The sequence below is a fragment of the Halichoeres trimaculatus genome, unplaced genomic scaffold (assembly GCF_033239565.1).
Source record: "Halichoeres trimaculatus isolate MK-OKI-2021-1 unplaced genomic scaffold, fHalTri1.1 fHalTri1_scaffold_3, whole genome shotgun sequence".
In the NCBI taxonomy this organism is placed as follows: domain Eukaryota; kingdom Metazoa; phylum Chordata; class Actinopteri; order Labriformes; family Labridae; genus Halichoeres; species Halichoeres trimaculatus.
Genome location: NW_027437181.1, coordinates 15,009,249 through 15,036,748, shown reverse-complemented (window position 1 = coordinate 15,036,748; position 27,500 = coordinate 15,009,249). Strand labels below are relative to the sequence as shown.

At 39.4% G+C, this 27,500-nt stretch overlaps 2 protein-coding genes across 3 annotated transcripts in view; both read right to left on the bottom strand.

Moving 5' to 3' along the window:
• Positions 1 to 1,429: 1,429 nt before the first annotated feature.
• pros1 (protein S) lies at positions 1,430 to 8,550 on the bottom strand. The gene is made up of 14 exons (XM_074666381.1): positions 8,331 to 8,550; positions 7,629 to 7,786; positions 7,360 to 7,384; positions 7,196 to 7,279; positions 6,979 to 7,101; positions 6,733 to 6,858; positions 5,876 to 6,004; positions 5,316 to 5,556; positions 4,387 to 4,573; positions 4,119 to 4,283; positions 3,859 to 4,027; positions 3,241 to 3,377; positions 2,928 to 3,156; positions 1,430 to 2,448 (listed from the first exon to the last, which is right to left on the bottom strand). Exons 1-14 carry the CDS (start codon positions 8,407 to 8,409, stop codon positions 2,261 to 2,263), a joined length of 2,040 nt encoding a protein of 679 aa, XP_074522482.1. The 5' UTR covers positions 8,410 to 8,550; the 3' UTR covers positions 1,430 to 2,260.
• Positions 8,551 to 13,229: 4,679 nt separating this feature from the next.
• The window catches only part of rasa3 (RAS p21 protein activator 3), a 41,535-nt gene continuing 27,264 nt past the window's right edge, over positions 13,230 to 27,500 (bottom strand). For both annotated transcript variants that reach the window (XM_074666582.1, XM_074666581.1), the window contains exons 6-24: positions 23,729 to 23,809; positions 23,549 to 23,621; positions 22,165 to 22,238; positions 21,973 to 22,077; positions 21,309 to 21,465; positions 21,042 to 21,190; positions 20,497 to 20,611; positions 20,295 to 20,369; positions 20,081 to 20,204; positions 19,352 to 19,458; positions 18,732 to 18,809; positions 18,504 to 18,581; positions 18,212 to 18,285; positions 15,784 to 15,890; positions 15,326 to 15,408; positions 15,008 to 15,216; positions 14,817 to 14,920; positions 14,550 to 14,733; positions 13,230 to 13,555 (exon numbers count right to left, since the gene is read on the bottom strand). In XM_074666582.1, coding sequence (XP_074522683.1) covers positions 13,480 to 13,555; positions 14,550 to 14,733; positions 14,817 to 14,920; positions 15,008 to 15,216; positions 15,326 to 15,408; positions 15,784 to 15,890; positions 18,212 to 18,285; positions 18,504 to 18,581; positions 18,732 to 18,809; positions 19,352 to 19,458; positions 20,081 to 20,204; positions 20,295 to 20,369; positions 20,497 to 20,611; positions 21,042 to 21,190; positions 21,309 to 21,465; positions 21,973 to 22,077; positions 22,165 to 22,238; positions 23,549 to 23,621; positions 23,729 to 23,809 — 2,053 coding nt within the window. In that variant the 3' untranslated portion in view covers positions 13,230 to 13,479. The remainder of the gene's footprint in view (positions 13,556 to 14,549; positions 14,734 to 14,816; positions 14,921 to 15,007; positions 15,217 to 15,325; positions 15,409 to 15,783; positions 15,891 to 18,211; positions 18,286 to 18,503; positions 18,582 to 18,731; positions 18,810 to 19,351; positions 19,459 to 20,080; positions 20,205 to 20,294; positions 20,370 to 20,496; positions 20,612 to 21,041; positions 21,191 to 21,308; positions 21,466 to 21,972; positions 22,078 to 22,164; positions 22,239 to 23,548; positions 23,622 to 23,728; positions 23,810 to 27,500) is intronic.

The following is a 27,500-nucleotide window of genomic DNA, read 5'->3' as shown; positions in this document are numbered from 1 at the left end:
CCAGGTACAATATATATATATATATATATATATATATATATATATATATATATATATATATATATATATATATATATAAACCCCAGAAAATTAAAAATAGAAACACCTGCCCAATAAAAAAAAGAAGAAAATTCAAGGCATAACCCACCCACCAAAAAAGACATCGTTATTAAATACTAAGTCGACGTTATGAGGTACTAAGTCACAATTATATGGAATCCTTTTTCTGCCAGGTTAAAAGTAAAAGTAAAAGTAAAAGTAAAAAATATATTATAATAATAGTAATTAAGTATATTATTAAATTAAGTATATTAAGTAACAAGGACTTGCCCTTAATTTTCCCCTTTTATTACCCAACATGTGATATTTGGTAGGCTACTCGTTGATAAAAAAAGAGAAAAATGTAAGAAAAAAATAATCCAAAAAGTTGGCTTCACATATCATTTCAAATATGTCAATTTACGATTTTCATGTTTTAATGAGGTGTTTTCAAACAGTACATAGTCTTTTAGAGATCTAAGAGCCTTTGGCATAGAATCATAGCAGTTTCTCCCTAATCTAAAAATATCTTCTAGGCCAGTTCATTCCAGGAAAAAAACATTCTTTCAAGTAGTTTCTCTTTTGTTTTTTTCTTGATCTTGTTTTGACCTAACATCTGACATCTGTTTTAATAGTTCACTTTTTGTTAGGGGGGGCTGTTAGTGTTTCACTTGTATTTCCTCTGTATTCCCATTAGTGCATCCAGGCCAGTAGGCTGAGGTGTGTCAGCCTACTTCATGAGAAATATGAGTTATCATTGAACTGAAACTGATAGTACCGTTGAAAATAATCTTGAATTAGCACAACATATTTATGTTTTATGTATGTGAATGATTTCACGATATGTTTAATGTAATTTCTAACATTACTGTTAATGTCAAACAGATCAATCAATAACTTATTTTGTCAACCACATATTCATTCAGCCTTTTTACTGCCCCCAGTGACCTCAGCGGTGAGTGTTATGACTACAAGATATAACCATCATGTCAGTAGTGCTGCAGAGCTTCTGCAAATATTCATATTTTTGTTTTCTCAAAGATTTTGAAGAAAATGTTCAAATTAAAGAAAGTCAATATTACGAAGTAAACAGTTGCACAACAGAGTTTGAAAGTGCAGCAGAAACCCTCTAAATGTAGGAGAAAAGGCTTGATCCAAGAGGTAAACATGCCTGTTTTGTAAATAACTGCTCTCTTTAAGCCTGTTGTGTCATCAGTGACTTAGTTCAAGTAACACTGGAGAGATTACAGAGGAGAATCAGAAAGTCAAATGATTGGGCAACACATTTCAGGATACATCTTTTAAGAATTGTTGGCAGATAAGAGCAAAAATATTTAAAACTATCTTCAGGAGTTGCATTGGCCAATTTTATTAAAAGAAACACCACAAGGACAACGCTGAAAAATGTGTTTAAGTTATATATTAATGATGGCTTGTTTTATATACAAGATAAATTCTTAATGTGTGACGAAAACGAAAACTCTGCAGACGGGGGCGAAAAACAAACATAAGATGTATTAAGTCTTCAAGACCAGCAAAAATGTAAGGTGTTTACATTTGTTGCAACCAAAGTAGGTTCTGGGAACCAATAAAAGACACAACATGTTTTTTTAAAATGTGACTAAACCAATGCAGCACATAAGGAAGGCTGAGCTTAGGAGGGAGATGATGCATCAACAACAAAATAAAACAGATCTGTACCCTGAGCCTGAGCTTTCTATTCTGCAAATCAACCATTAACCACAATAAACAGGATTTAGCGATAGTACCATGATTCAGCAACAGGGATAAAGGTTCAGGGATCCCAAAGCCTGGTCAACACAGACCATTTGTTCATTTTTCTACATAAAACTTTCTTGCTCACAATAAGGAATGTATGCTACAGAGCTCAGCTCTTTTTCAACATTTCCTACATTTATTTCATTGCAACAAAGTGCTACAACTACGTCATTAAACCATCCAGCTTTTGACCAGCTCACTGGCAAGTCAGCTTTCGTTGTGCATCCCTACTAAAGATAAGCTCCCAGTACAGGAACAATAACACTGTATAGATAAAAGCATGAGACAAACTTTAAAATAAACCCATCACAGAAAGTTGATGAAAACGACTCTGACAACCTACTTTTATCTCCTCCTCTTGTCACGTCTTTCTCATCCCCCTCCTCCGTCTCACCCTTCAAATCTCTTTCCAAAATGTCCCCAAGAAGCTCTTTAATTAAGGTCACTTTCTATGCAAGTGTGCTGCATCAGGATGACTCTCAGGGGCAGAAACAGGAGGGCAGGAATGGGACTTAATGCTGTTATGTTTGCTGAGAGCCTCGTCAAAGTCCAGCTGTTTTCCACTGATAGTGAGGTCCATGCAGCCATGGTAGAAGGCTGACACAGGAGTGGAAGGTAACGGGACATTGTCTGAAACAGGAGCAAGAGGAAGACATGATGTTACTTTAAACCTTTTGAATCTTATAAAAAAAATCAGTGACAAAATAAGCAGAACAAGGGGAACTACAAAAGTCAAGTTCAACACCATTTCTATGCAGTCATATGCACCAGGCTGACGCTTTGGCCCAGATTAAAATATAAAGACAGCTTTTGCAAAGCTTTGCATCATTTCAGTGCAAATAATCATTGAATTCTAAACTTTTCATACAGCACCATCATCTGGTCAAAACGTTAACTGTAGGGGCACCACATTTGCTTAATATACAGAGTATGTGCCCCATGTGCAAAAGCTTAAAACTTGACTTAAAAACTTGATATAGAAGCTCCAGTTTGAGGCAACAGAAAAGATATTTTCCTATTTTAAGTTGGCAATCATGCTAAAATGATTACATCCCCTTTGCACACTAAGATGAGTTTATTTTCTGCTCCATCTTTCTGCTGTGACTAACCTGGTATCCCTCCTACATATGTGCTGACAGGGTTCTGCATGGTGTCGTTTAGATGCTCCAGAGCCTTCTGCAGAGCCTCAGATTTAATGTAAGTAACAGAGGAGGAGTTGGCTGAGATCTGGATTTCTGTGGGAGTTACGTTCAGCTGCACCATCAGCCGGTCTGGGTAACACAACATGAGCGAGTCCAGCGTTGCCACAGAGACTCCATCCAGAAAGACTTGCAGGTTCTGAAATGGGAAGATCACACACTTGAGCTAAAAATGTGTTAAGACATACAGGGCTGTACATGTGCACAGCTGGATTGAACTTACAGCTTCTTCATCTCCCTGTGTTACAACAGCAACCGACAGGGGGACTGTGTTGTTCTGGACTAGAGCGAAGAGAACGCCTGTGCTGCTGGATGGGCGGATGTTCATCTTTACATCCACATTCCAGCCCCTAGAATCACCTGTATAAACACACAGAAAACAATCAGTATCTAAATAAGACCTTTTAAAAATGTGAAGTCTTAACCTTTGATTGAAGGACCCTGTGGCTGTAGGTACATAATACAACAGATGAACTTCTGCAGAAGTTGTTCATCTTTTAAGTTTCCAGATTGTATTTAAAGATCATATCTATCCTATATTTGCACTTGTGCTGATCTTTATTTAGTCAGATCTCCTCTTTTTGTAAACCAAGGCCAACTGGGGCCTTACTTTTTGGAATTGTGTTCGTTCTGTCCACGTGTTTCCTCCAGATGCTTCACTTTCCTTCCACCCTAAAACACATGCATGTCTGCTTAAAGTCCTGTTATTTAGAACCATGCTCAAAACTGCAGTTTTTCCCCACTCCTCATTTGCTGTGGCTACGAACTACTCATAAAATGAAGATAAGTTTAAATGTACCTACTTTTCTCCATATGTATGTATAAAGTATAACTTACTCACTGTAGTCAATGTTGAAGTGTGCCAGTCCTGCCCCAGAAAAGAAAGAGCCTCTCTCCACAAACACAAAGCAATGTTTACTCTTCTTCTCTTGGATGACCTCTTTTACCCCAGACGCCCCCTGGTTCATTAAATTCCAGCCCCGGATGCAGCCGTCAAGTCGGGGGTTGATCTAATGGATGAATAGAGACAAACACAGGATTGGGGCCGGTCCAATGTAGACACTGCTTTGTCTGTTCTAGGAGATGTGTGTGCATGCTTACAGGTTTGATGACATTGTCAGTGCGGTTTGGTAGACCAGCGATGTACACCTTGGTTTCTAATTTGCCATTCACTGAAGTAAAAAGACTTTCAGGGCTGTTGATGCTCATCACAGCTTCTTTGCTGATCTTCACACTGATGCTGTTCTCCAGTTCATCCACAGAGATCTGTATAACACAACAAAAACATTTCCATTACTCTAGCTTCATCGGCTCTCCAGTTGGATACAAGGCAACAGGTGGGAATTAATGGAGCCTGTGTCTTTCTTACCACATGCCACTGTCCATCATTGATGATTTTCCCTCCACTTGTGACCTTGAATGTGTGCTGGTTCTTGAACTGGACTTCAATGCGACCTCCTCTCAGCCCCAGCATGAACCACGAAGAGTTGGATGACTCAGCGTACAGCACAACTCCTTCTGGGTCGAAAGTGCGAAAGTCAAACTCTGCTGCAAACCTTAGGGCCAGAAACAGAAAAAGAAATATGTTGTATTTGAGTGCTTCTTTTATGACACATTTTTGTAGATGAAAAATAGTTATTGTCACTTTTACCTCAAAAAAGGAAGCAATCTTAGTCTATTGTAATTATGGGTAAGTGCAAGAATTCAGAATGGTGGCCAGAAGGAGCTGATGATTTTAATAGATTATTTTCAGTTATTTTAAATTTGCCATAGTTAGGCTTTAAACATAAAAACAAGAAATGGGACAGAAAGTAAAATTTATGAGAATGATATTTCCTGTTTTAATTGATGGTGTAGCACAAGATGTTTGTTTAGACCACACTAGATCACAGGTTTTTTTTCCTATTACCTTGAAAGTAAATCTCACTTATTTATTTCTTAGTTTATGGACAACATTCTACAGCATTCTATGAACTGTCTGAGTTAATATTTTAAATGACAAAACACATACACTTATATTCATTAACTCAAATTCTACCATTTCCCTGTCTGTGGGCAGGGTTTTTATTTCATACTAGTATAAAATAAAAAACTTAAGTGGCATTAAACTTGGACAAGTAGAAGTGAAAAGTACACCTAGAGTTGCCAGTTACATCCTGAAAGCTTCTGTAAGATTTGTAATTGAGTATTTTCCTTGTTAGTTATAATCCAACCACCTGGTTGTGCTCTTAATTCTTCGGACTGAAGCAGTCCAAATTTTTAAGTACCAGTTTTGTGTACGTGTTTTGTGATCCTTACTTTGTGTTTTCTGGCAGACGAAAGCGCAGAAAGATGACAGGAAGCCCAGCAAACTGGTCCCCCAGGTAAAGCATCTCAGAGTGTTTGTAGTCATCCAGCTCCACACAAACAGGGATTCTTTCACAGAAGCGCTGATCCTCTCCTAAACGAAGACCCTCACGACCATCACAGTGACATGCATAGCTGCCCACTGTGTTGAAGCATGCCCCGTCACACACATTAGACTCGCACTCGTCTATATCTGCAGCAATAAGAAAGAAAATGCCATCTGGGAGTTGTTCAATACGTTTGGTGTATTTGCACATTTTAAAGTTCATGAAAGGGTTAGAGCTGGTATTTCTGAAGATTGATTTTGCGCAGTATGTGGGCTGCTTGTTCAAAGAAAGCAGAAGGAGAGTTTAGAGGAAACATCTCATGTGTGTCTGAGGCAAAATCATTTAAGAGACAGAGTGTACCACTGGTTAATACACAAAAACTGACACAAACTGAAAGTTCCTCATTGAAGCTTGACGTAAAATGTGTGTGAGTATAATATATACAGCATCAATGAGAATTCCTACCATTGCAGGTCTTGGAAGTGAAGTTGTATTTGAAACCTAAAGGACATCGGCATTCATACATGCCCGGTGTGTTGACACACTTGGCAGGCTCTGCACAGATACTCGGGTACAAGAGACATTCGTTGATATCTGGAAAACAGTGGGTCAAAAGAGAAAAATGGATTCATTGCCTTACAAAATAAAAGCAACGTCAGTTATCTTGTTGAAAAGTAACATAAGAAGTCCTGGCTCCCTTTTGGAGAGCTGTAAACCCTATCACTACTAAAGCACATGAAACAACACAAATTTACCAGACTGACTCTTTCTGTTTGTGAAGACTTTGAACTCAACGGGCATTCAGCAAACTCGTAGACAAACACTGTGGGAACTGCCAACACGATAGAACAGATCTGAGATATGCTGTGTGATATAAGAGACACGAGTGGTGGTCTGTGTCTGGCATTAAAAAAAGATGGACCACTTTCTTTGCAGTAAAAGCTTTTCATAATCTGTTTCACAACAGGTCACCTCAGGTCAGCTTTAGAAATAACAACTCATTCAGACCCTCAGGACAACAGCTGGACGGCTGAGTTTTTGTTTTGAAGTGCTTAGGGTTCGTTCGTCCATATGGATAAATATAAAGGAAGTTATAACAAAAGAATAATACACTGAATAGAAATCTTTGTTATCTCAGCTGCGTAGAGGCACTATATGTTCCCCCTCTAGAGGAACACAGTGTTTTCCCATGGTTCTGATGTAAGCCATCATTCACATACACACACCAACAGTGAACACACTGTATAACTGTACTTGTGTCTTGTTAAATAAATAATGCTATTTTAACTGTGTATACTATAATGTTATTAACAAAGCCTTACCAACGCAGTTGATCTTGTCATTGATGAAGTATCCCTCTTCACACATGCAATGGAAGCTGCCAGGAAAGTTTTTACATTTTTGGTTGCATCCCGCAGGAAATTCAGGATCTGTACATTCGTCAATATCTGCCACATTATGGACCAGAGGACAACAAGTAAGAGCAGGCAGTTAATTAACAAATCAGACACAGTATGTCAGACTGAGACACTGAGTGTTGAAGTCTCAATCAATGTGTCAGAACTCACCATCTTCACAACGTGGCCCTTTCCAGCCAGGCTTGCACTCACATGTGAAGGAGGCCTGCCCGTCTACACAGCGCTCTGAGCCCTCCTTGTAGCATGGGAATGGTGTGCACTGGTTACTGATCTCTACACACACACACACAAATAATCAGATGTAGACGAAAACTCTGAGTTAAGCGTTACATAAAATACACTCTTTTTCCGCAATGGAGCTCCTTACCTGTCACACAGGTACGGAGATCTGATGGGATGGCAGAATCTGAGTTCTGGCTTGGAATGCCGACGCGGTGTGAACCCAAACACGCTGCAGAAAGCGTTGTGTTTCATCAGGGTGAAAGTAAGGGCAGAAAGCTGGTACCACATGTGAAATTAGATAATACTTACCGACATATTTTGGGTAGAAGTACTCCTAGAAAAACACAAAAACAAAACAAGAGACAGTAAAAGATACTTAAATTCATGTTTACAAAAGAAAACACAGGAGACAGTTTGGCAGAAACTTACAGTTGTTCTGTAAATGCATTTCTGATATACCACCTTTTTGTTTTGATATGTGCCTTAGTGCTACATTCATTTCTAGAGAGCTCGCTAAAGTGATTGGGAAGTCTGGGACTAGGCCACCTCACTAATCATTTGGAGTCTTCTTTTCTTACCGTCTCAGGTTGGTTCTCAAAGATCTCCCTGGCTTCTTCCTTGTTGCACAGCTCTTCAATGCACTCCCTTTCCAGGTTGCCCTTCTTGCTCTCCTCAAACAGAGAGTTGGCTCTCTTGTACCTGCTCAGGAACTGGGAGGCTGTGCTCTGGCTCAGAACTGGACAGACATGAAACACACACTTATTCAAGCACAGCACTGAGTAGAGCTTTCTATTGTTTGCATGTAACTAGCATATTCCTGTGTGTTTCTTGCACATGTGTTTAATATAAGAAAGCATATGCTGCTATAACAACACATGACTGATCCCAGCAGGAATGTCAGTGCTCTGTGTCCTCATGACAGATGGCTGATGAAGCAGTTGTCTCTGTGGACAAAATGGTCAATTACTCTTCAATGAATTGGCCTGAAAAAAAGGTCATTGCGAAACCGTTATTTCCCAGAAATGACCCTTTGTGGTCGCAACAAGCTGCTCATATTAACCAGCAATGTTTGACGGTGTAGAAAGGAGTCCTGACCTCTCATACTTTCTGTTCTCTGCTCTGACGTTGAAAGTTGTTCAAAAAGTGCTGAAATCCGTTCACAGCAGGGCTGAAAGCTGCTTTCAATCTGGGGCACTGACAACAACTAGTTTGTAACGGGCTGTTCCGTTAATTACTCCAATACGTGGAGTGTAGAGTGTAAAACTCCAACACATACTTACATCGATAAGCATCGACGAGCGTCACGAGAAACGCGAGACAAGCCACGGATTCCCAAAGTGCCCGCTTCTTTCTCCACATAGTCGAGCTGTTCTTCCTGCTAGGCCACGGTTTGGCTCCGAGTAACGGCTGGCTGGCTGCGTACAGGTCCGTGTGAGGGGGGAAAAACTTTATTCTTCCCGAAAGTGTTTTCGCAGGGGGAGGAGGAGTGGCGGGGGCCGCCAGGAGAGCAGACCCATGGGGGAGAGAGGGCAGGCAGCTAGGGAGCGCTGCTCTGCCATACTGGTATTGTTTACTCACACGCGAACCTGCTGATGTGCTGCACTGAGTCAGAAAACTGGTGCTCTGAATGCAAGACAGGAGACCTGGGTCAAAAAGGATTTCTGAAAGTGTTGATAGCAAATTACTGATGTTGACAAACTTCAGAAAATATATAAATGTTAAACAAATACAGCTATTTTAAATTAAAATTCAGGACTTCCATGCGAGTATAAGGTGGCCCTGAAATGCAAAACACAACCCCAAATGGAAAAACAATCAGCAACCTCTGGTATAAAGTGTTAAAATCTGCAGTTTGTCAAGTGTCCACTTGAGGCTGGCTATCAAAGTACCAGGCACCAAATACACACCAAGCCAAAAAAAAAAAAAAATCACAGCAGAAATAAACACGTTGACATCCTGATACAAAATATGTCTCCCATCTAAATGGCTAATTGCTTTAACAGCACACACTGTATGAGGCAGGCACCCTATAGCTGTTAGAGGGGAGGCTTAAAGCAGGGGTCTCAAACTCGTGCCATGGAGGGCCAAGAGGCTGCAGGTTTTCTTTCCAACCAGAAACTCCACCAGCTGAATTCACTAATTACCTCACCTTCAAGCAGAGGGTAGGGACTAATCAGTGAATTCAGCTGGTGGAGTTTCTGGTTGGAAAGAAAACCTGCAGCCTCTTGGCCCTCCATGGCATGAGTTTGAGACCCCTGGCTTAAAGCCTGTCTCATTCCTGATATGGTATCTCTGTTGACGATTTGTCTTAAAACTCTGTTTCAGAAACAGGCCAGTGACATCACAGAGACTATGATCATTTATTATACAGTCTATGTAAAAACAACAACAACAACAATGCTGTCCAAACACAGTATTTCTGAAATAGGAATATATGCTGCTCTAATTATATGGCCAAAATAATCATAGCTGAGCTGGGATATTTCATGAAATCTAAATGACTATAGCAATAAGCTTGTTACTGTGATAGGGAAGACCATGACTTGCCTTTAAATTACCATTTTTGTGCTATTGCAACTTTTGGGTTATGAGTTAAGTGGAGATCTTCAGAAACAACCCTAGTACATTAAATTGGTCATCACCAAAGAACAAAGGTCAAATAAAATGTATCACGTCCAAGCTTTCTTCAGAAACAACCCTAGTACATTAAATTGGTCATCACCAAAGAACAAAGGCCAGATAAATGTATCACGTCCAAGCTTTTTGTGATAAGAAGTTGTTATAAGAAGTTAAATTTTCCATTTGTTTTCTGACACAGTAAGTAATGAACATGCAGTCAAACCAGACGATGACAGTAACAGTAAGCCATCCATATCTGCAGGATGAAATCCTTTGATAGGATGATTCACTGATCATTATAAAAGTAAAATGGAGACGACATCCAAGGATATTTTATATTGATTCAAAATTGTCTGAACTTAATTTTAGTAATTCTGTCTGTAGACGTTTGACTTTAGAGAAAAAAATTATGGATGTAATAATACAAATAATAGCTATAATCCTTTCACCCCAGCAAGCATATCAGGAGGGTGCTCACTAATTTGGGCATTTAGATTGCATTTGCTGAGGCTTGTGATGTACAAACAGTGCATCTGTTTGCAGTGCTTCTCCTCAGTGTGTGCCCTAATGCAGAACTGCAGCTCTAATAATATTTTCTTGATTAGATTTGAACCAAACGTCTTGCTAAAACTGAATCAGGCATTCCAAGTGATTGTGCACAGAGTCAAGTAAACCATTCAACAAATGACACAGACTCTTGAATTTGCATTAATATTGGTTTCATTTAGTTATCCAGGAAAAAAAAAACACATCACATTTTCACCATTCATCCAACATTTTATGTACACATATATCAGGCTTATTTTAATACTTTTAAAATATTTGTACAAAATACACTGTTCTCCCTTTATAATATGCGTTCATCCAAAGAGGCATTTTGCTGCAGATGTGCGTTAATTTGTGATAGTTTGAAGGGCTTATGGAGGGGTTGTTCATATTATTGCATGCTGAAACAACATTATTGCATAATTCATTCCTGTGTGGGCTTCTGAGTGGAGGAGTAATCATAACGGTAAATGCCATTACCCCAACAGTTCAGCCAATGATTCTGGGAAGGTTTTGCAGAAAATGATAATAAATACGATTACCAAGTTAAAGATGAGACAGAACCGTTTGGTGTTTGGTTTTGGCAAAAGTAAAAGCTGCTGATGTTCAGAAACCTGAGGAGAGTTAGTGACTGGTGGAAACAAACACTCACCAAAGTTCAGAGGTTAAAGCAACGCGGTTTCATCAATGTTATTACCGTGTTACATAGGTTAAGTAGTTTTAGGAGATTACATTGGCAAAGGTTCCTTAAAAAAGGAGCAGTGGTTCTATACAAGAGGGAAAGAGAGACACCAGATCAGGACAGAGCAGAGGAGCAGTTTCCACAGCCCTTCTACTCTGTGGTATAACAGGCAGTGATTTTCTCTTTTGTATAAGTGGGACACTACCTTTCCTGACCTGTAACACTGGGTTTACTTAACTCATTGGCAATACAACCCATCATTTCAATCTCTCCAGGACTCATCAACAAACGCACGCTCACAAACACACACACAAGTCAGTCATTCTGTTCAGATACACCGCAAGATCTCTGTATGACAAGAGAAAGATAGAAAACAGAGTCAAAACTTCCTTGTAGATCAATATCTTTGATAAAGAAAAAGGTGCCATTGGAATAATTGTTTTTTTTTAAAAACAGTTTTGAGATGTAAAAAGAAACATATCTAAATCATGATTATTTTTGTTATCTAAAAAGAGAACTTTATAAAAATGATGACTGGCACTGTTTCAGATCCTGTGAACAAGGATTAGGCTACATAACCAGTTCGTTTTTGGATGATACAAATCAAAATGAAGATTTGTAGTCACCTGGTCGCACAGAGGTGACTGTGGAGGCTACCATTGCTGCAATCACAGCTAAACTTCACATGCACTGGTTTTGGCGAAAAGTGAGCGCTAACGGGCGTGAAAGCTAATGCATAGGATGACACAAACTTTTTAACACAATACATCCTGTACCTTCAACAAACAGATTCTTGGGTTGCTGACTGGTAAGAGTCACAGCAGGCAGTTTTTCAGAGGAGTGCATATGAAAAGGGTTCGACTATAGAGGGCAGCGTTTTCAAAGTAAGACAGAGCGAAACTCACAGAACGGAGGGATTATACCATTAAGCAGCCAACAGGGCATCACAACATCCATATCACAATCATAAGTGGAGACAAGACCAGTTAAAATGTAAGTATATGGATTGTATGGATTAATTAGAGGTTATACTGGAAACAGCTGTGCTGACACATGGGTTTTAGTTTGTGACTGTTGAAGGGATAGTTTGGTTTGAATTTTTTTTTTACTTGAAAAAGAGACCATCAGGATTTAAACATGTCTGTGTGGGAATTTAGTCTAGCTGAGTTTACAGATAATCAGAAACAAGTATCAGCCTCTCTTCATAAAAGAAAATACAGTAATTTCACATCATTGTATTGACTATGATTTAATATTTTAATTATATGCGACAGGTGTAGGGTAACTAGGGGTGACAAAACCTAGTTATTCTCGTTGTAAATTAATTTTGTGAAATTGTCTGTGGCAACTGATTGAACATTTTAAGCAGATAATGTAAAAACTTTAACTCTGACAATTATTCTAGTTAACAGGGAAATACAGGGCATCTTACACTAAGCATGGATGAGCCAATCACATCCAAAACTAAACAAAAGTTTGTTCTAAAATTTGAAAGAATCCAATTTATTTTGGTCATAGGTAACAAATACTGTAAAGTACATCTAATTTGGTGTATTCTTGAAAGAGAGGTGGCAACTTGATGTCTATAAACTTAGCCAAACTAAGAAATCTGCTCTTAATTCAGTCTGTTAAAGATCCTACAAAGGCAACCATGTTTTTTTTTGGCTCATTAGAATGAAAAAAGGTCTGGTTGCACTGGAGTGTGATATCTAATCACAGCTGAAAAAGTTTTTGACTACAACACAAAATTTCTGAACTGAACTGTGAGTTTTACAAATCAATAATGAGAATTAAAACTGAGGGATACAAATATTTGAGCAGTGATTTTGATATCTAACATCAAGCTGATCTTGGCTGTGCTTGGTCCCAATAATCCCTTTCTTGTGAGCTCTTCATCTTCACAACCTTCCTGAGGAGGTAAGGAATAAATCAAAATAAAAAAATAAATAAAATAAAAACAGATCCATGGGTACAACACCACCTAAAAAAGGGAAAATTGTTGGCCTTTCTTCCTTCCTTCTTCCAATAGTGAAATACAACAGAACATTTCAACAACCATTAAGATACACAAATACAAATCAAACAGATAAAATAAGCTTTTTGAAAGTGTGCTGCGAGGCTTGTTCATCCATAGATTTGGAGGCATTTAAAGTGCGTGTCGATCACTGTCAAAACTGTCCAGTGAAAACGTTTGTTCTCTCGTCACATCACAGAAAGGAGTCCCAAAAGATGTACGGTATGATTATCTCTTAACATCCCTCCTTTCATCCACAACTCTTTCTCTTTTTTTTTCTTGCTGATCTGAGGTCTGTTCTCCAAAGTTGGAGCGATGCACCTTGAAAGGCTGCAAAAGAAAAGTCCATATAGTCCTTCAGCTCATTCCGTCTGGTACTGGGACTTTTATCCCTTTTTTTTATCCTTGAACTTGTTTCCAAACAACTCTCACCTGCTCCCAAAAACTTCTGTCTCAAGGAAGTTTAGAGATGTAGATCTCAATACAGACACAGAGCATTTTTGCAATGGATTTCTTTGCAGTGAAGTAGGATATGCTGGCATCATAGAAACAGTTCACAGGGCCGGTGCTAGATGGAGTAGGTGGAGCTCTCAGACTGCTGGCGAATGTAGCACTGGAAACTCTTGTCTCCTATTGGATGCTCCCTAAAGAAATAAAGAGAATGATGGGGTTTAATTGCTGGGGTTTAGTTATGGTTGAGAAGTTATGAGCTGAACTAGAGTGCAAATTGTCCTGAAAGGTCCAGACTAAACTATAATGTGGGCTATGAGATGACAGCGTCTCCAAAACAACTGATAACAATGATCAAAATATGACTTTGGTTATGTTTCAAATGATCAAAATTATACATTTCACCTTCAGCATATTTGGTATGAGGTAAAATAATTTCAATCAGGAGAGACTTATACACCAGAAAGAGTTCTGAACAGATTTAATCAGTGAATGCAAAGAATATTTGGCATGAGGTAAAATAATTCAAAGTGGCTGTGCACTGTGTGACTGCACCACCTGCTGGCCCATAAAAGAAGCTTTTCTGCATGGAAATACATTTAGAATCGTATATTCCTTATATTCTCAAACTCCTTGTGTGTGCAAATGTATTTGGAAATAAAACCTGATTGTGATATTAAGCAATTTCACTCATTTCATCCATTCATTTTTTGAACCGCTTATCCTATTCAGAGTCCTGGGTGGCTGGAGCCTACCCCAGCTGTCATTGGGCGAGAGACGGGGTACACCCTGGACTGGTTGCCAGTCAATCGCAGGGCTGACACAGACAGACAAACTTTTACGCACACACTCAGAATTTAGAGTGACCAATTAACCTGATGAGCATGTTTTTGGACTGTGGGAGGACCCGGAGAGAACCCACGCATGCACATGGGAGAACATGCAAACTCCACACAGAAAGGCCCACCAGCCAAGCTGGGAATCGAACTGGTGACCTTGAGGCTTCAGCGCTAACCTGTTGCACCACCATACAGCCAGCCCACCATGCAGCCAGCAATTTTACTATAATGATGATGATAATAATAATAATAATAATGATAATAATAATAATAATAATAATAATAATAATAATATGAATGGAATATGGATTTGATGTAAATTAATCAACAAACAAATAAATTCACATACTGGCTGCCTATCTTTGTCTTCTTGAACTTGTCCCGTTTGTACTTGGTGTGCTGCTGCTCCAGCGTCTGCACAGCTGAAACAATCAGCTTCAGGGTTTTGTAGGTCTCCTGGGGGTCATCGATGACAAAGGTGGAGTACTCCTCCTGCTCTGGCCCGTCGTACACCGACTTACTGCCACAGGCCTCTGCAAGGCAAGGCAACATGGGAGTTAACACAAAACTTACACGCGGATAGACTTAACAGACCCACAAATCGCCGCTGTCTGACCTTGCATCTTGATCAGCTTGGTCATGTACGTGCTGAACAGGGAGTAGATTCTTTCAGTCTCTCTGTCTCCGTCTACATCCAGCTGGATGTTTGCTGGGAGGCCACTGAAAACAGACACACACAGGAGCATAAGAGAACAGAAATAAAGAGAAGTAACCTGTTGCTGAGTCAATTTACACAACCTGACATACCCAGTGCAAGGCGAGCACCCCGGAGCTGTGTCTGCTGACAGCTTACAGCAGAGCCAGTGTCCATTGAGGTAGGCTGAGGGGTGGTAGGTGCTCAGACGTTTGCGGTTGCACTGGCTGACTTTGGTCAGGATGTCGATCCAGTCTCTGGCCTCCACGCAGTTATTGGCCTGGATGTAGAGGGCTCGCTCTGGTTGAATGACCTGGAACATCTTGAGGAAGGAAGAAAACACAGAGTCATGAGGAAGTCTAGAGGCTTGTTACAAAGTTTGGGCAAAGTGCCAAAGATTTCAAGTCGAGGCTGCTGCGTGGGGCTCTCACATTTTTCATCTTGAAGGACTCCTCCTCTAACCTTTCCACTGCCAGGATGTTTTCAATAGGGATGCTGCACAAAGCGCCCTCACCTGGAGGTAGAGGGAAACACAGAAGAGAAATGAGAAACGGTCAAGGAAGAGAGCAATGCAGACAATTTCCATCAAAATACAAATTAAGATGTGAAAGCGTCTTCATCTACGTCCTGAACACACTTTGCCTTGTTCTAATATGTCATCTAACAATGTGATTTGTTTTTGTCCTGAGCTTGTTTGGATGCAGCAGAAGTGTTTTGCCTGCACAGTAACATAATCACCACCACATGTGCTGAATGCACATTGTGTTCAGAAAGTACATTCAGCAGATTCTCCCCCTGCTGCTGATCCTTGCACAAGGTCGCAGGACGACATGAACAAATGATGAAACAATGGATCCGTGAGAAGCCCCTGGGTAACCTTTAACTTCACCTTTGGTTTTGTGGTAGGTGAACTCATGGTTGGTTAGGCGAAACCATCTCTTCTTGAAATTCTTCATTCCAAAGCGGTTTCTTCCTTGAGCCCTCTTGATCATAAATCTGTGGAAAAGGCAGTGAGACAAATTCAACAGAAAATTTAGGATGGAAAGGGGCATGTTTCATGAAGACTAACTGAATAAAAAAATCAATCTCTTATATATTTGAACATTGCTGAATCAGTGCTTTACCTAAATTTATGAGTACAATTAAAGTACACTGTAATTTTTACTGAATTCTTGTTAAAACAATTCTTTAGATTTTTGGTCCAGTTTTTTGTTGCATTAACATGCTTGCTATTTCTCTGGTTCATCTTTGCTGTATATGTTCAGAACAGTGCTCACAAAGTTTACATCGAACCAACCAAATACATGACTGACTTTTGCCAAATCATGAATAGATTTCAAGCAAATTCAATCCACTGGTTTCATTTTTTAAGTACTTAGCAATAATAAACATGAAAGAGCTTAAAATTCTGCTTTCTATTTTATTTAAAGCTGTGATTCTCCACTCATCAGTGCAGTAAATAATTTCACACATTTTTTATCATTGATTATCTTTTTCAGATGTTTCCAAATTAGTTTCACTCTCAGAGTTAGCAGTGATTAAATAAATGGAGCCTGTGGATGTCTGCCACCTTTAATCAATAAAATGTTGATGAATTAGTTTGGAAAATATGTGACCATGAAGTGAAGTGTACATTACGGGTTGTCACTGGGATAAAACATGTGAAACACCGGTAAGGACTAATCAGGGAGAGCAAACATCAGGATGCATCTGTTTCAGAGTCCAAGGGCCACAGGATACACTGACTATGAAGCACAAACACCAAAGTTACAACTCTCCAATATGAAAAATTCTGCTACGAGAACATCTACCGTGGTCACACTGTCACGGTATGGACAGAGGTTTTATTAAGGGTCACAGATCGTTTTTATACTAACCAACCCCTGCTCAAAGTTACACCAAGCATGTCTTGCATGGCTAAAAGAGCTACCAGCACTACGTCACACCTCTTACACAAGCAGGCCCAGAGGTTAACACTTCACTTTATACCACCACAGACCCTGGAGGCGATGAAATAGTTCAAACCACCCTCACAAAGAGTAAGATGCTGTGACAGCTGATGGATTTCACACAGGGCCAGGTATAAAGTCAAGTGCAGCAGCAGCTACAGTGGCGCGTGTTGGGAGGAAAAACGGCCGGATTGGTTTGGGTGGGATACATAGCACACACGGGAGGGGAGGGTCACAAGGTCAAAGCCTTTAGATAGAGAAGCTCTTACCTGCCCTTTGTGCCTTTTGACCCCTTCCCATCAACCCTCTTTATAGTGAGTTTTACAATCCTACGCCCAGGTAGCAGAGACAAAAGAGGGTGGGGATGTTGATGAGCGAGATGCTGAGACATCTACGGTCAACTGGAAACCCCTGGTCTTTACAGCCTCATCAGAAATATTATCAAACACTGTGCATATATTTGTCGCCTACCAATATTAGAGCCTAAGGTTTGTGTTCAACTGTAGACTACAAGCGGAAAATGTGTTAAGATAATAACCAGCTCCACTTTGACTCAATAAATAAACTCAATAAATATGATTATTCTTTTTCTGGTAGCGAGCACGGTAAGTTATTTGGCATCGCTCTTGTGTCTGAGATAAATTTGAAACAGAACATACAGCTAGTTAGCTGGACTTTGCTTAAAAAGTTTATCTTTTTTCTCTGAAAGCTAACAAACTAGCATGCTGCTTAATTTGTTTTGATGTTTTTGATTAAAATAACTAATATATTAAATTACAGGAGGTGATACAACTCATGTGAACTCATCTATGACATTTAGCTGTTACTCGGGGCGTAACTGCTCTCCACACAATGAACTACTACAGGGTAAAGTACCTCATGAAGCAAGACAGAAACATCTTTCTAATAAAGACTATAAGAATGATTTATGACTGTTTTTTAGATGTAGATTATGTTGCTAATATATGATTTTTGCTTGTTTTCTGTTTTGCTAATCAGCTGCTTAGGGGAACATCACGGCTATCATGTAAGAGGTTAATATTTATAACTTTTCATCCTCATTTACAAGTTAAACTAAAATTAGAGAAGAACATTTAGGAGTTGGTGAAACCACAAATAGAGAAGCTGCTTCATAAGAGTGAAAAAGGGTTACAGGCAGAACGGCAACACTAAAGAGGAAGTCAACCTGGAAAAATGTAATTACAATGTAAAAAAAACACAATTTAACTTTCCCTCTTAAAAAAACACTTAAAGCACTTAAGTAGCATATTTTGGCAGAGTCATTAAGAAAACTACTGATGGACATAGATTTTTTTCTCAGCTTGGGATAATAACCTCCTATAAATGTTAGTTAAATGAGCCTCTTACCCTTCTTTGAGCATGATTGGTGTTTCAATGCTCTTCTGATCCCACTTGCCAGAGGTGGAGATCAGATCCAGGAACTGTTAGGGAATTAAAGGACATCTTTATTAGTTTTTTAACTTCTGTTAACTCGCTTTATTAGCTCAATTTTTTGAGCTATAGAGTTCCTCAACTTAGAGCAGAAAAAGCTTCATATCCTGTTCTTCTCAGGTTATATTTATCTGACATGCCAAACAAAAGAATATCTAATGGTGTGTGTCTCAATACTGTGGAACAAGGAAAGAAACCAAACACTCACATTCTTCACAGCATCCGCATATTTTTGCTCATTGAAGTAGTCATAAAATGCAGCCATGTAAGACTCTTTGAAATTGGCCTGGGAAAGAATAAAAGCACAGAGTGACAGAGAGAGAAGGATCAGTACGATGTACTGAAAATAGCTCTTACACTTTACACTGAAAAACAAGTCTAGTTTAGTCACGGGAATAAAAAATGAGAAACACACTCTGGTGCCACAGGGACTCACAGATTTAGACTTGGCAAGACTTCCCAGGGTCTGGATGGTCTTGGAGATGAGAGTGAGGGTTCGGGAGGTGGCAGGATCCTAAAGAGGAGAAAGAAATAACAATCAAATCCAGAAAAAAAGCGTTTTTGGACGACTTTATAAAAGCTAAGTATCAACAACTCCAGCCTGTGTGAGCCCTTTAAACAAAACAAATCCAAATTTGGATTTGAACTTTATACACACAGAAATGAGAGAGGCTTCATGTGAAATGGAGCAGAAACTTTTCCTTGGAACATGACGTACCAAACAACTAATGTTTCCAGGGTTTATACTGAACTTTGAACCTGTGAGCAAAATATTCCCAGCAGATAAGAAATGTGTGAACTTCTTTATTTGGGGCTTGAAATTTGAAAATGTACATGAAGTGATCATTTTATTTTTCATAAATGAGGCTGAATGAGTTTCCTAAATGCCCCCTCTTATATTACATTTTCCTTCCCTTAATTACTTGGCAGTGATGCTTCCCTACTTTGCAAACAATGTTACATAATCATCCTTGCAAATGGCTGAATGTCTACACCTTGTTCTCCATGACTTTGTAAACATGTTCATTATGTGTTTATCTTAAACACGAGACTCACTGGATGGTGTGGCCTTAGATGGAACAAGTTGGGGGAGAGGATAGCTGGAGCAAAGAAACGCAGGAAAATGAAACTGCTCACTGCGGTGTACCGGACATCTTGGTCAACTGGAGAGTGGGAAAAAAAGGCAAGACAAAGGAAACAGGATTAGAGACACAATAACATCTTAAACTTGCTTCATATTGCTCATCTAGAAGACAAGACACTACATAACTGTGTTATATCACAGTTTGATTAGTTGTATACCTTGATAAATTCTTAGATAGAAAAAAATCTTTAAGAAATTAAAATGAAAAATCGGGCATGTTTTTTTAATGTTTACTCAAAGCCAAAAGTAGCGCTTAAATTGCCATGGTATAAATCCGTATTTGTAGATTCTCTTTTGGAAACAAAGCATTGGCAATATTTCCGTTGTGACACAAACACACCAATAAACTTGACAACTGATCATGTGAAGCGGTTGTTCCTCATGTTTTGCACTAACAGTAAATTTCCCTTGTTCGCCAACAGGTGGCAGCACAGCATGTAACACTGGTCATGCACACATATTCATAACAATTGTGTAGGAGTCTAATTGTTCTCAGGCTCGACACGAATAGCAGAGCACAAAAAGAAGAAAGTGTCCTTGGACATCTTGAACATCCTGCTCTTTATTGTCTGTTTCCTGTGCCTTATTAGCAGCATGCCTTCTCTCTTTCCTCTCTTTGAGTCATTCAGGAGGCGAGTTACCTTGGAAACGGGTGGCAGCAGACTCTCTCAATGAGAAGAAGATATCACACATGACGGTTGGGCAGCGCACGCCAGAGGTGGTGATGACGTTGAAGATCCGGTCAACATACTGACGGAGGTTTTCCTGAAAGTGGAGGGGGGGCAGATAGGTCAGATGAGGCATGGACACAAACACATAAATACACAAAAACCCACAACAAAGTGACTTTCTTACCCTGTTCGTATCCAGGTTCTCTGACTCTTTGAGCTTCACTGGGTCGATTTCACAGGATTTGTGTTCCGTGCAAATCTGTGAGGATTTAGAAAATTACTGAAATATCCTCTCATAAATGAATAAACAAGATATTCATGTGATTTGAGTTAAATGGGGAGACAAAGAGAATGTGGCATCTGGTAACAAAATATGAAAGGCATACCTCATCTATGATGGGCTTGAGTGTGACTTGCAGATAGTGCATTCCTGCCAGTTTCATGGTCTCGTCAATGCACTTAGAAGTCAGTGAGTTTCCCCTGAAAATGGTGTTAGGGTCCCTGCAGAGACAGATGCAAACGGGTGATTGTTTCTGTGGCAACTTAAATTTGGACAGTTAAATCAAAATGCTAGGCTGGCTGTTATGGCCCACAAACTGATGACCTCAATTCTGCAGTCACTTTGATATTTTCTAAATACATCTGCGCTCCATAAAGGCGATAAATTCATCACATTTCACAAATAATCATCTTTTCCTCTGGCTTTTCTTGAAGACATAAACTGAAAAGAAAAGAAAGGAGACTGAAAAGAAAAGCTACATTTCTTTAAAATGTGAAAACGTAACATGTCCCCTGCTGTGATGACAGCATAGAGGATGACAGGCCAACACTTTATATGATGTTTATGAAACTGTAGTTGATGCCTGTACTGTTAATAGTTGTAAAGTGTTTCCTAGTTTCATACAAATAAAAGAAATGATGAGACACTCACTGTGTGCGGTTGACTTCAGCGTGAGCTATGGCGCTGATGAAAGGCACAATTTTGCCGTAGTGAAGAAACAGTCGCACAAGGGGAATGGCAGCTTCTTGTTTCTCTCGGCACACCTCCCCCAGGATGTGAGCCGTGGACGCTGAAACAGGCTGAACAGAAAGACAGAAAGGAGTGAACAAATAGTATTCAGACAGTGAAGTGTAACACAGTCAGTCAACATTACAAGATGCTGCAGGATGTGTGTGAGGTGCGTTCATGTACACGTACCCCTACGTTAGCAGAATGCAGCAGTAGATCTCTGAGGGGGGTGTAGTGCTCCGAGGGGAAGACGTGGTCCTCTGTGTAAACAATGTTCAGACGCAGAGAGCCGAGCTCCTCTACCTTCACTGACTTCCCTCCATTCTCCCTCGGCTGGAGAAAGTACCTGAAGAGGTGAAAATTAAAAAAAAAACTCTTTTGTTGGACCAATCAAAGATCCCTGGTGATTATAGGGGACACCTCTTTGTATGAGGATCGATGCATTATGACTGCTTTTTCATTTACAATTTTAGACACAAAACAAGCTGTGGTTTGAGACTAATTTGAATTAAAAAAAATGAATTTATAAAATCCAAAAGCACTTGTAGAATGAGGGAACATACAAAAAGCTTTGTCAGTCAGCATCACAAAACAGACCATTCATTTTCCATGAGATTAACCCTGATTGAATAAAAACTGTAAAGCAAGTCTGTTGTCAGTGTGGATCCTTGTTGCTATGGTGAGGCTGTGGCCACAGCCCAGCATACAAAGAGGGTTGCTGATGATGAAATCCAACCCACCCAGCCCCAGCAGGGGGAGTTCTTATTCAGTGGGAAAAACCCTTAAAACTCAGAAAATAAGACTGACCACGAGGAGAGGCAGTGAGGTGTGTGTATGTGTGTGTGTGACTAACCATGCATCGTGGACCCCTGCCTGACCCAGGACCCGGAGAGGAACACGCACACCTCCCAGAAACTCATCCCCAAACTTGAGGTTGCTAGCGTTCCACAGATCCACCCTGAGTACAGAGCACAGAGTACAGTTGAAATAATGGCTCAGGCTTAAGGAGCAGTGAGACACAGAGTTTAGGCATCTTCTGTCTCACCTCAGCGCCAGCTTGTCAACGTCCTCTTCTTCAACGTCAAACTGCCGTTTCGTGTAGCTTAATGGTCGTGTTACCTGGACAATGTGAGAATGAGGTGATTACAGTTTGACAGAGCTCAAAATGAAAACTTCAAAGGGCTGTTTCTAGAGTCCAAAAAACAAATATCATCATTTGATGGCTCTTAGCAAATCCTTAAATTCTTAAATTTCAAAAATCTGGACTCTGGAAACCAGGATCTGGGTTTTTTTGCATGTTTCTTTGGAAAAAAAATCCTGAAAACTGATTAAAACAATAGTGAATAATTGTTGTAACTGTCCTCAGACAGTCTTAAGTTATAATTGTCTTGTTGATGACCTAATCTAAACAGCCTAATATCACAAGGAGTTTTCTGGGAGCTTGTGCCTAGACTGAAAGTATGATCAGGAAGTCAGCTGGTGCATATGAGATTGAAAGAAAAGAAAGAAAAGTTTAAACTGAAGAATAAAAAGGAACAATCACATGACAGATACACATGATGGACTGCTGCCTTTGCGTGTGGATGTGGACCTCTGTGTGTGAATCAGAAAGGGGCTTCAGGCAGAGTCCTGCTCATGTGGTGGTGGGGAATAAATGAGACGGTCTTGTCAGATAGAAATCAATGGGCCAGATTGTTTGGTGGTTTGTCCAAATCAATCATGCTCTTGTCCTGCCGTCTTGTAGTGCTGCTGCCAGAGGGAGGGGCGACACAAAAATGTCAGAGCTGCTGCAGAGCGAGGGTTAACGGGGGCAGTGTGAAAGGGAGATTGTGTGTGTGTGAAAAATACCTCTAAATATAAACTCATGCATACGAACTAATTGCATACTGTGGTGTTTCCTCGAAAAACATTCAGGAAATTTTTCCATGTAAAAATGAAAAGTTAATTTACAAAATTATAAATGAATATATAAACTTTAAGGTGTTTTTAAAGTCATTTTAACAGGAAAATTATTAGCAGTTGATGTGACACTAATTTACCTGCTTACTTTGTGCATGAGCCTCAATAGTAACACAAATTTGGTGTGGTACAGACAACACGACAACCTCCCCTAAATTTACATCATCATTTTACCGGTTTAGTTAGTTTAGCTTAAGTTAGTCTTAATGTCAAGTTGCTATGAACGCTTAAAAAGTCAAAATCAAAAATGTAATAGCTAAGAGAGAAAGACAAGCATTCAGTTTTCGTTTGTTAGCTTTAGCTTGCTAAACAACTCAGAGGTAAAGCTGGTGCGCTGCAAACTAATCGAGTGCTTGTTTAACTGATAGTAATGATTACATAACAGGTTGGTTGGGGTCATTCATAAAGAAATAAAGAAAAAGAATGATTGGATATCTCTACAAGACCAAGTTGAACATGGTCATATTTACCTCAAAATAGAAAACCTCCTCAAATTGTGGATTGTTGGTTTTCCTCTTCACTTTGGTCTTCTTTGCCTCTGACCTGAGAGAAGTGCAAAGGCAGACAAAGGTCAATCCATGTTTATCCAAAGTTGCGGGTAACTTTAAGGTGACAGTTAAAATCAGGTCGAATCGTGTGGGAGATCTCACCTCGAAGGCCCTAGTAAGGACACAGCAGCGTAGGGATCACACTGGCCGTTGACGATTGGAAGGCCTTGGCACTCCAACACTCTGTAGAAACACACAAAGTATTAATGAATAAGCAGACTTGTACTCACACACCTGTAACACATTAACGAGATGCTAATTTTAATGGACCATTAGCACAGTCAGATCTCAGCCAGTGGCCTCAGTACACTGAAGTCAGGGCCCTTGGTGCTAAAAGTTGATGATACAAACTGTTATAATAGGCCCAATAAAGACCATAGCTTTCCGCAGGGTGCTTCTAAAACATGCTAACATTTCTTTTCAAGGTTTCCAACAAATAAAAATGTTAAAGGGTCACTGGTACAAATACTAATGTGACCCGACCCTCAATCTTTCCTGGTCCATCTAAGCTCCATAAAGCCCATAAAGACAGCATGTCTTATTATCCCTCAAACACAGGATCAAACATCATGATACTGCTTCTCCAGCCATACATTTTGGCTCATACTACAGTTGACAAAATTTAATACTTGTCTGATATAAATCTTTCAAATGGGAATCTTTTAAAATCAAAACATTTTATAAACAATGCTTTTTAGGCATGGACATACAAAACATAAATGTAAACCTTCATTTTGAGCTCACAGTGAGCAAAGACCACATCCAAAGGGAGCGTCAAATACAGCAGCAAGTGCCTCCTTCCACAGACATAAAACATCTGGTCCATTCATACTGAAACACACTCCTACGCTGGGAGTCCTTGCTTGTAAATTCTGGGCCAAGTATGCTCTATGATATTTTTCCGCTGTGTGAAAACGGCCCCTTGTGTGGATGTTAGGTGTGTCTGTATGTAAGAAGTGCAGAAATGGAGAGCAGGAGAGATGAAAAGAGATGGAGGGAAGTAATTCCAGTTGAGCTGTTGGCGGAGAGCTGTGCCAATTTTAAATCCTGTGTGATCCAGCGACTACAAACACCGAACAAAGAGCACTGTAGAGACAAAATAAAATGAGGAAGCAGAGAAGAGCATAAATTGGGCAGAATCCTGACTCTACTGCAGGAAAAGGGAAGATCAGAGAGCAAGGGAGGTATATGGGTGAGAAAAAAATGATGGTTCAGAGAAGAGCTCTCACATCTCTGACCATCAGACACAGAAAAACGTTCGTTCATGAAAACGCATGACAAAAATGTATTTAAGTAAAGATGCACAGAAAAGAAGACTGACATTAAGCAAAATGGAGATTAGATACTTTGTATACTGTGTCCAATTCACTTTAACACAGGTTCATTCATTTTATATCCTGTCATTCAAAAAGTGCGAGCTGCTCAACATTAAGGAGAAACTAGAATATTTTTGGATGTAGTTATCCAATATAAAACAAATTCAACAAATATATGTATATATATATATATATATATATATATATATATATATATATATATATATATATATATATATATATATATATATATACATATATATACACATATATATATATATACATACATATAAATATATTTTAAATATATATATATATATATATATATATATATATATATATATATATATATATATATATATATATATATATATATATATACATAAACCTTTAAACAAACTAAAACTAAAAACTAAAAATCAGGTAGAAAGTGTAACAAGTTCTTTTTGAAAGACTAGTTACAAATCTAAAACTTGTTATGAGCAAACATATGGCATTATGTTTCTGTCTGTCTGTCTGTCTGTCTGTCTGTCTGTCTGTCTGTCTGTCTGTCTTTCTGTCTGTCTTTCTGTCTGTCTGTCTATCTGTGTCTTTTCCTGTGTGTCAGGGCTAGGATGACATCATGCTGTAAGGGGATTAGCACCCAAACAGGACAGGACACCCAGCGGGACGAATCACTTCCTGTGTGTCATGGTGATGCACCACTACTCACAGCACATGGTGAATTACACAGCACATCACCACATGTCCCACAACTGTACTGACAACACACACACACACACACACACACACACACACACACACACACACACACACACACACACACACACACACACACACACACACACACACACAGGTTCCTAATAAGGAATAAGAAGTGGGCTGGGTTAAGCATCACTAATGCCATAGCGCTTCCTGTCCAATAAGCTTGTTTATATAACCCCTGCTTGGCCTACTATTCAGCGCTCTCTCTCCTCATCGCTGTGGGCGGTGACATGCCAGACAGCGGTGGTGAAGCAGACGTATTTGTTTTAGTCCACATTACTCATATTAGGTTAATGGGTTGTTTCATTTTCTCTGCCCACGTATCCTGTCAAAAATAATTTCTCTGAAACTACGATGGGAAATGAATTACATCAGGGTGCCAAAATCACACGCTAGAACCAGACGTGATCATGAGTCAGTGGCAGTGATGGCCAACTAGGGCAGAACTACGAGTCAATCCATATATCAAATAAAATCACAGCAGAGAGTTGAACATCTTCCAAAAGTAAAGTGTGTTGGTATGAACTTTGATTTCATGCGTTATAGCGATGGAACAAGTTCCTGAGATATTGATGACTGTACTCTTCTGAGACACTACAAAGAGTTACATCGAAAAATTTACCCACAATAGTTTGTTTGCAGCTGATGAGGTGCGGCTTTGTCAAAGAAGCTGCTTCAAGCTGTTGGTGGCTGAATAATGAGGTGTGGGAAATCTGGTTAACTGACTCAGTGCTGTCACCTGAGTCAGCTTTCATCGTTTTGAATGATGCAAGTTTGGAAATGAAGAAAAGGTAGATCTGTAAGTGAGTCTTCTGTAGCTCTAAGTTTGTATCTTGGCAAAGCTTAGGTTACCTTAGCTGCTGACCTAGACGGCGTAAAACATGGACACACTCTCCCTTAGGTCACACAACGCTTTCTAAGTTTGTCTGTCTTGGAAACTTCAGGTTTAAGCAGGTAAAGAGCTGGAGTTGGCCTGTGGCCTCCTGGCATACATAAATCCTACTTGCACGCCAGTCAAATCAACCATGCCAACAGTTTTTCAGTTATTTATTAATATATCTATAAATTAAAGTCTGAATATCTCAGAGTGCAGGAATAAATAAATTAGGCTGTAAACATGTTTCACTCTGGACATTTCATTATCAAACTGAAATTTTTAACAAGGGTTAAATATGATTTCAGGGCCTTTTGGAGCCAGTCTCACTAACACTGCTGCATTTTTTGCACTTCCACACAGGTTTCATGTTTCAACACAGGTGGTTGCCACTTGGCAGCTACAAGCACAACACATCAAACATCCAACTGAATTCTTAGTGGCTGAGTGGTAATGTAATGTGGGTAGTGTAGGAAAGAAATATTTACACAGATGAAGACCATTTGGAAAAAATGTTTTTTTTTTTTCATTTAAAAAAAACTAGGGATAGACTGATTATCGGCTGGGCTGATTATCGGGGCAGTTTTAGGCATATCAGCATTGGCCTTTTTTAAAATCTGACGGCCGATAAGAAACAAATTTAAAACTGTGTTGTACCATCTGATTGGCTACTAGCAGAGCCATGGCTTGGGAAACAGCCAATCAGCAGTGCAGTTATTACAGTTATTGCAGTTAGATTGAAATTTTGGAAAACTTTGTTTTCTGTAAAAAACTTCAGCTATTTATTTTTTAAGTTTTCATTTAATTCTATAAAACATGCTGCTAAGCCTGAGAGCTGTTTGATAAACATATGCTTGAAGGCATTAAATTCAGTGTTGGAGTTTGTATTGTTCAGAATTTTGACACCAATATTTTCCCT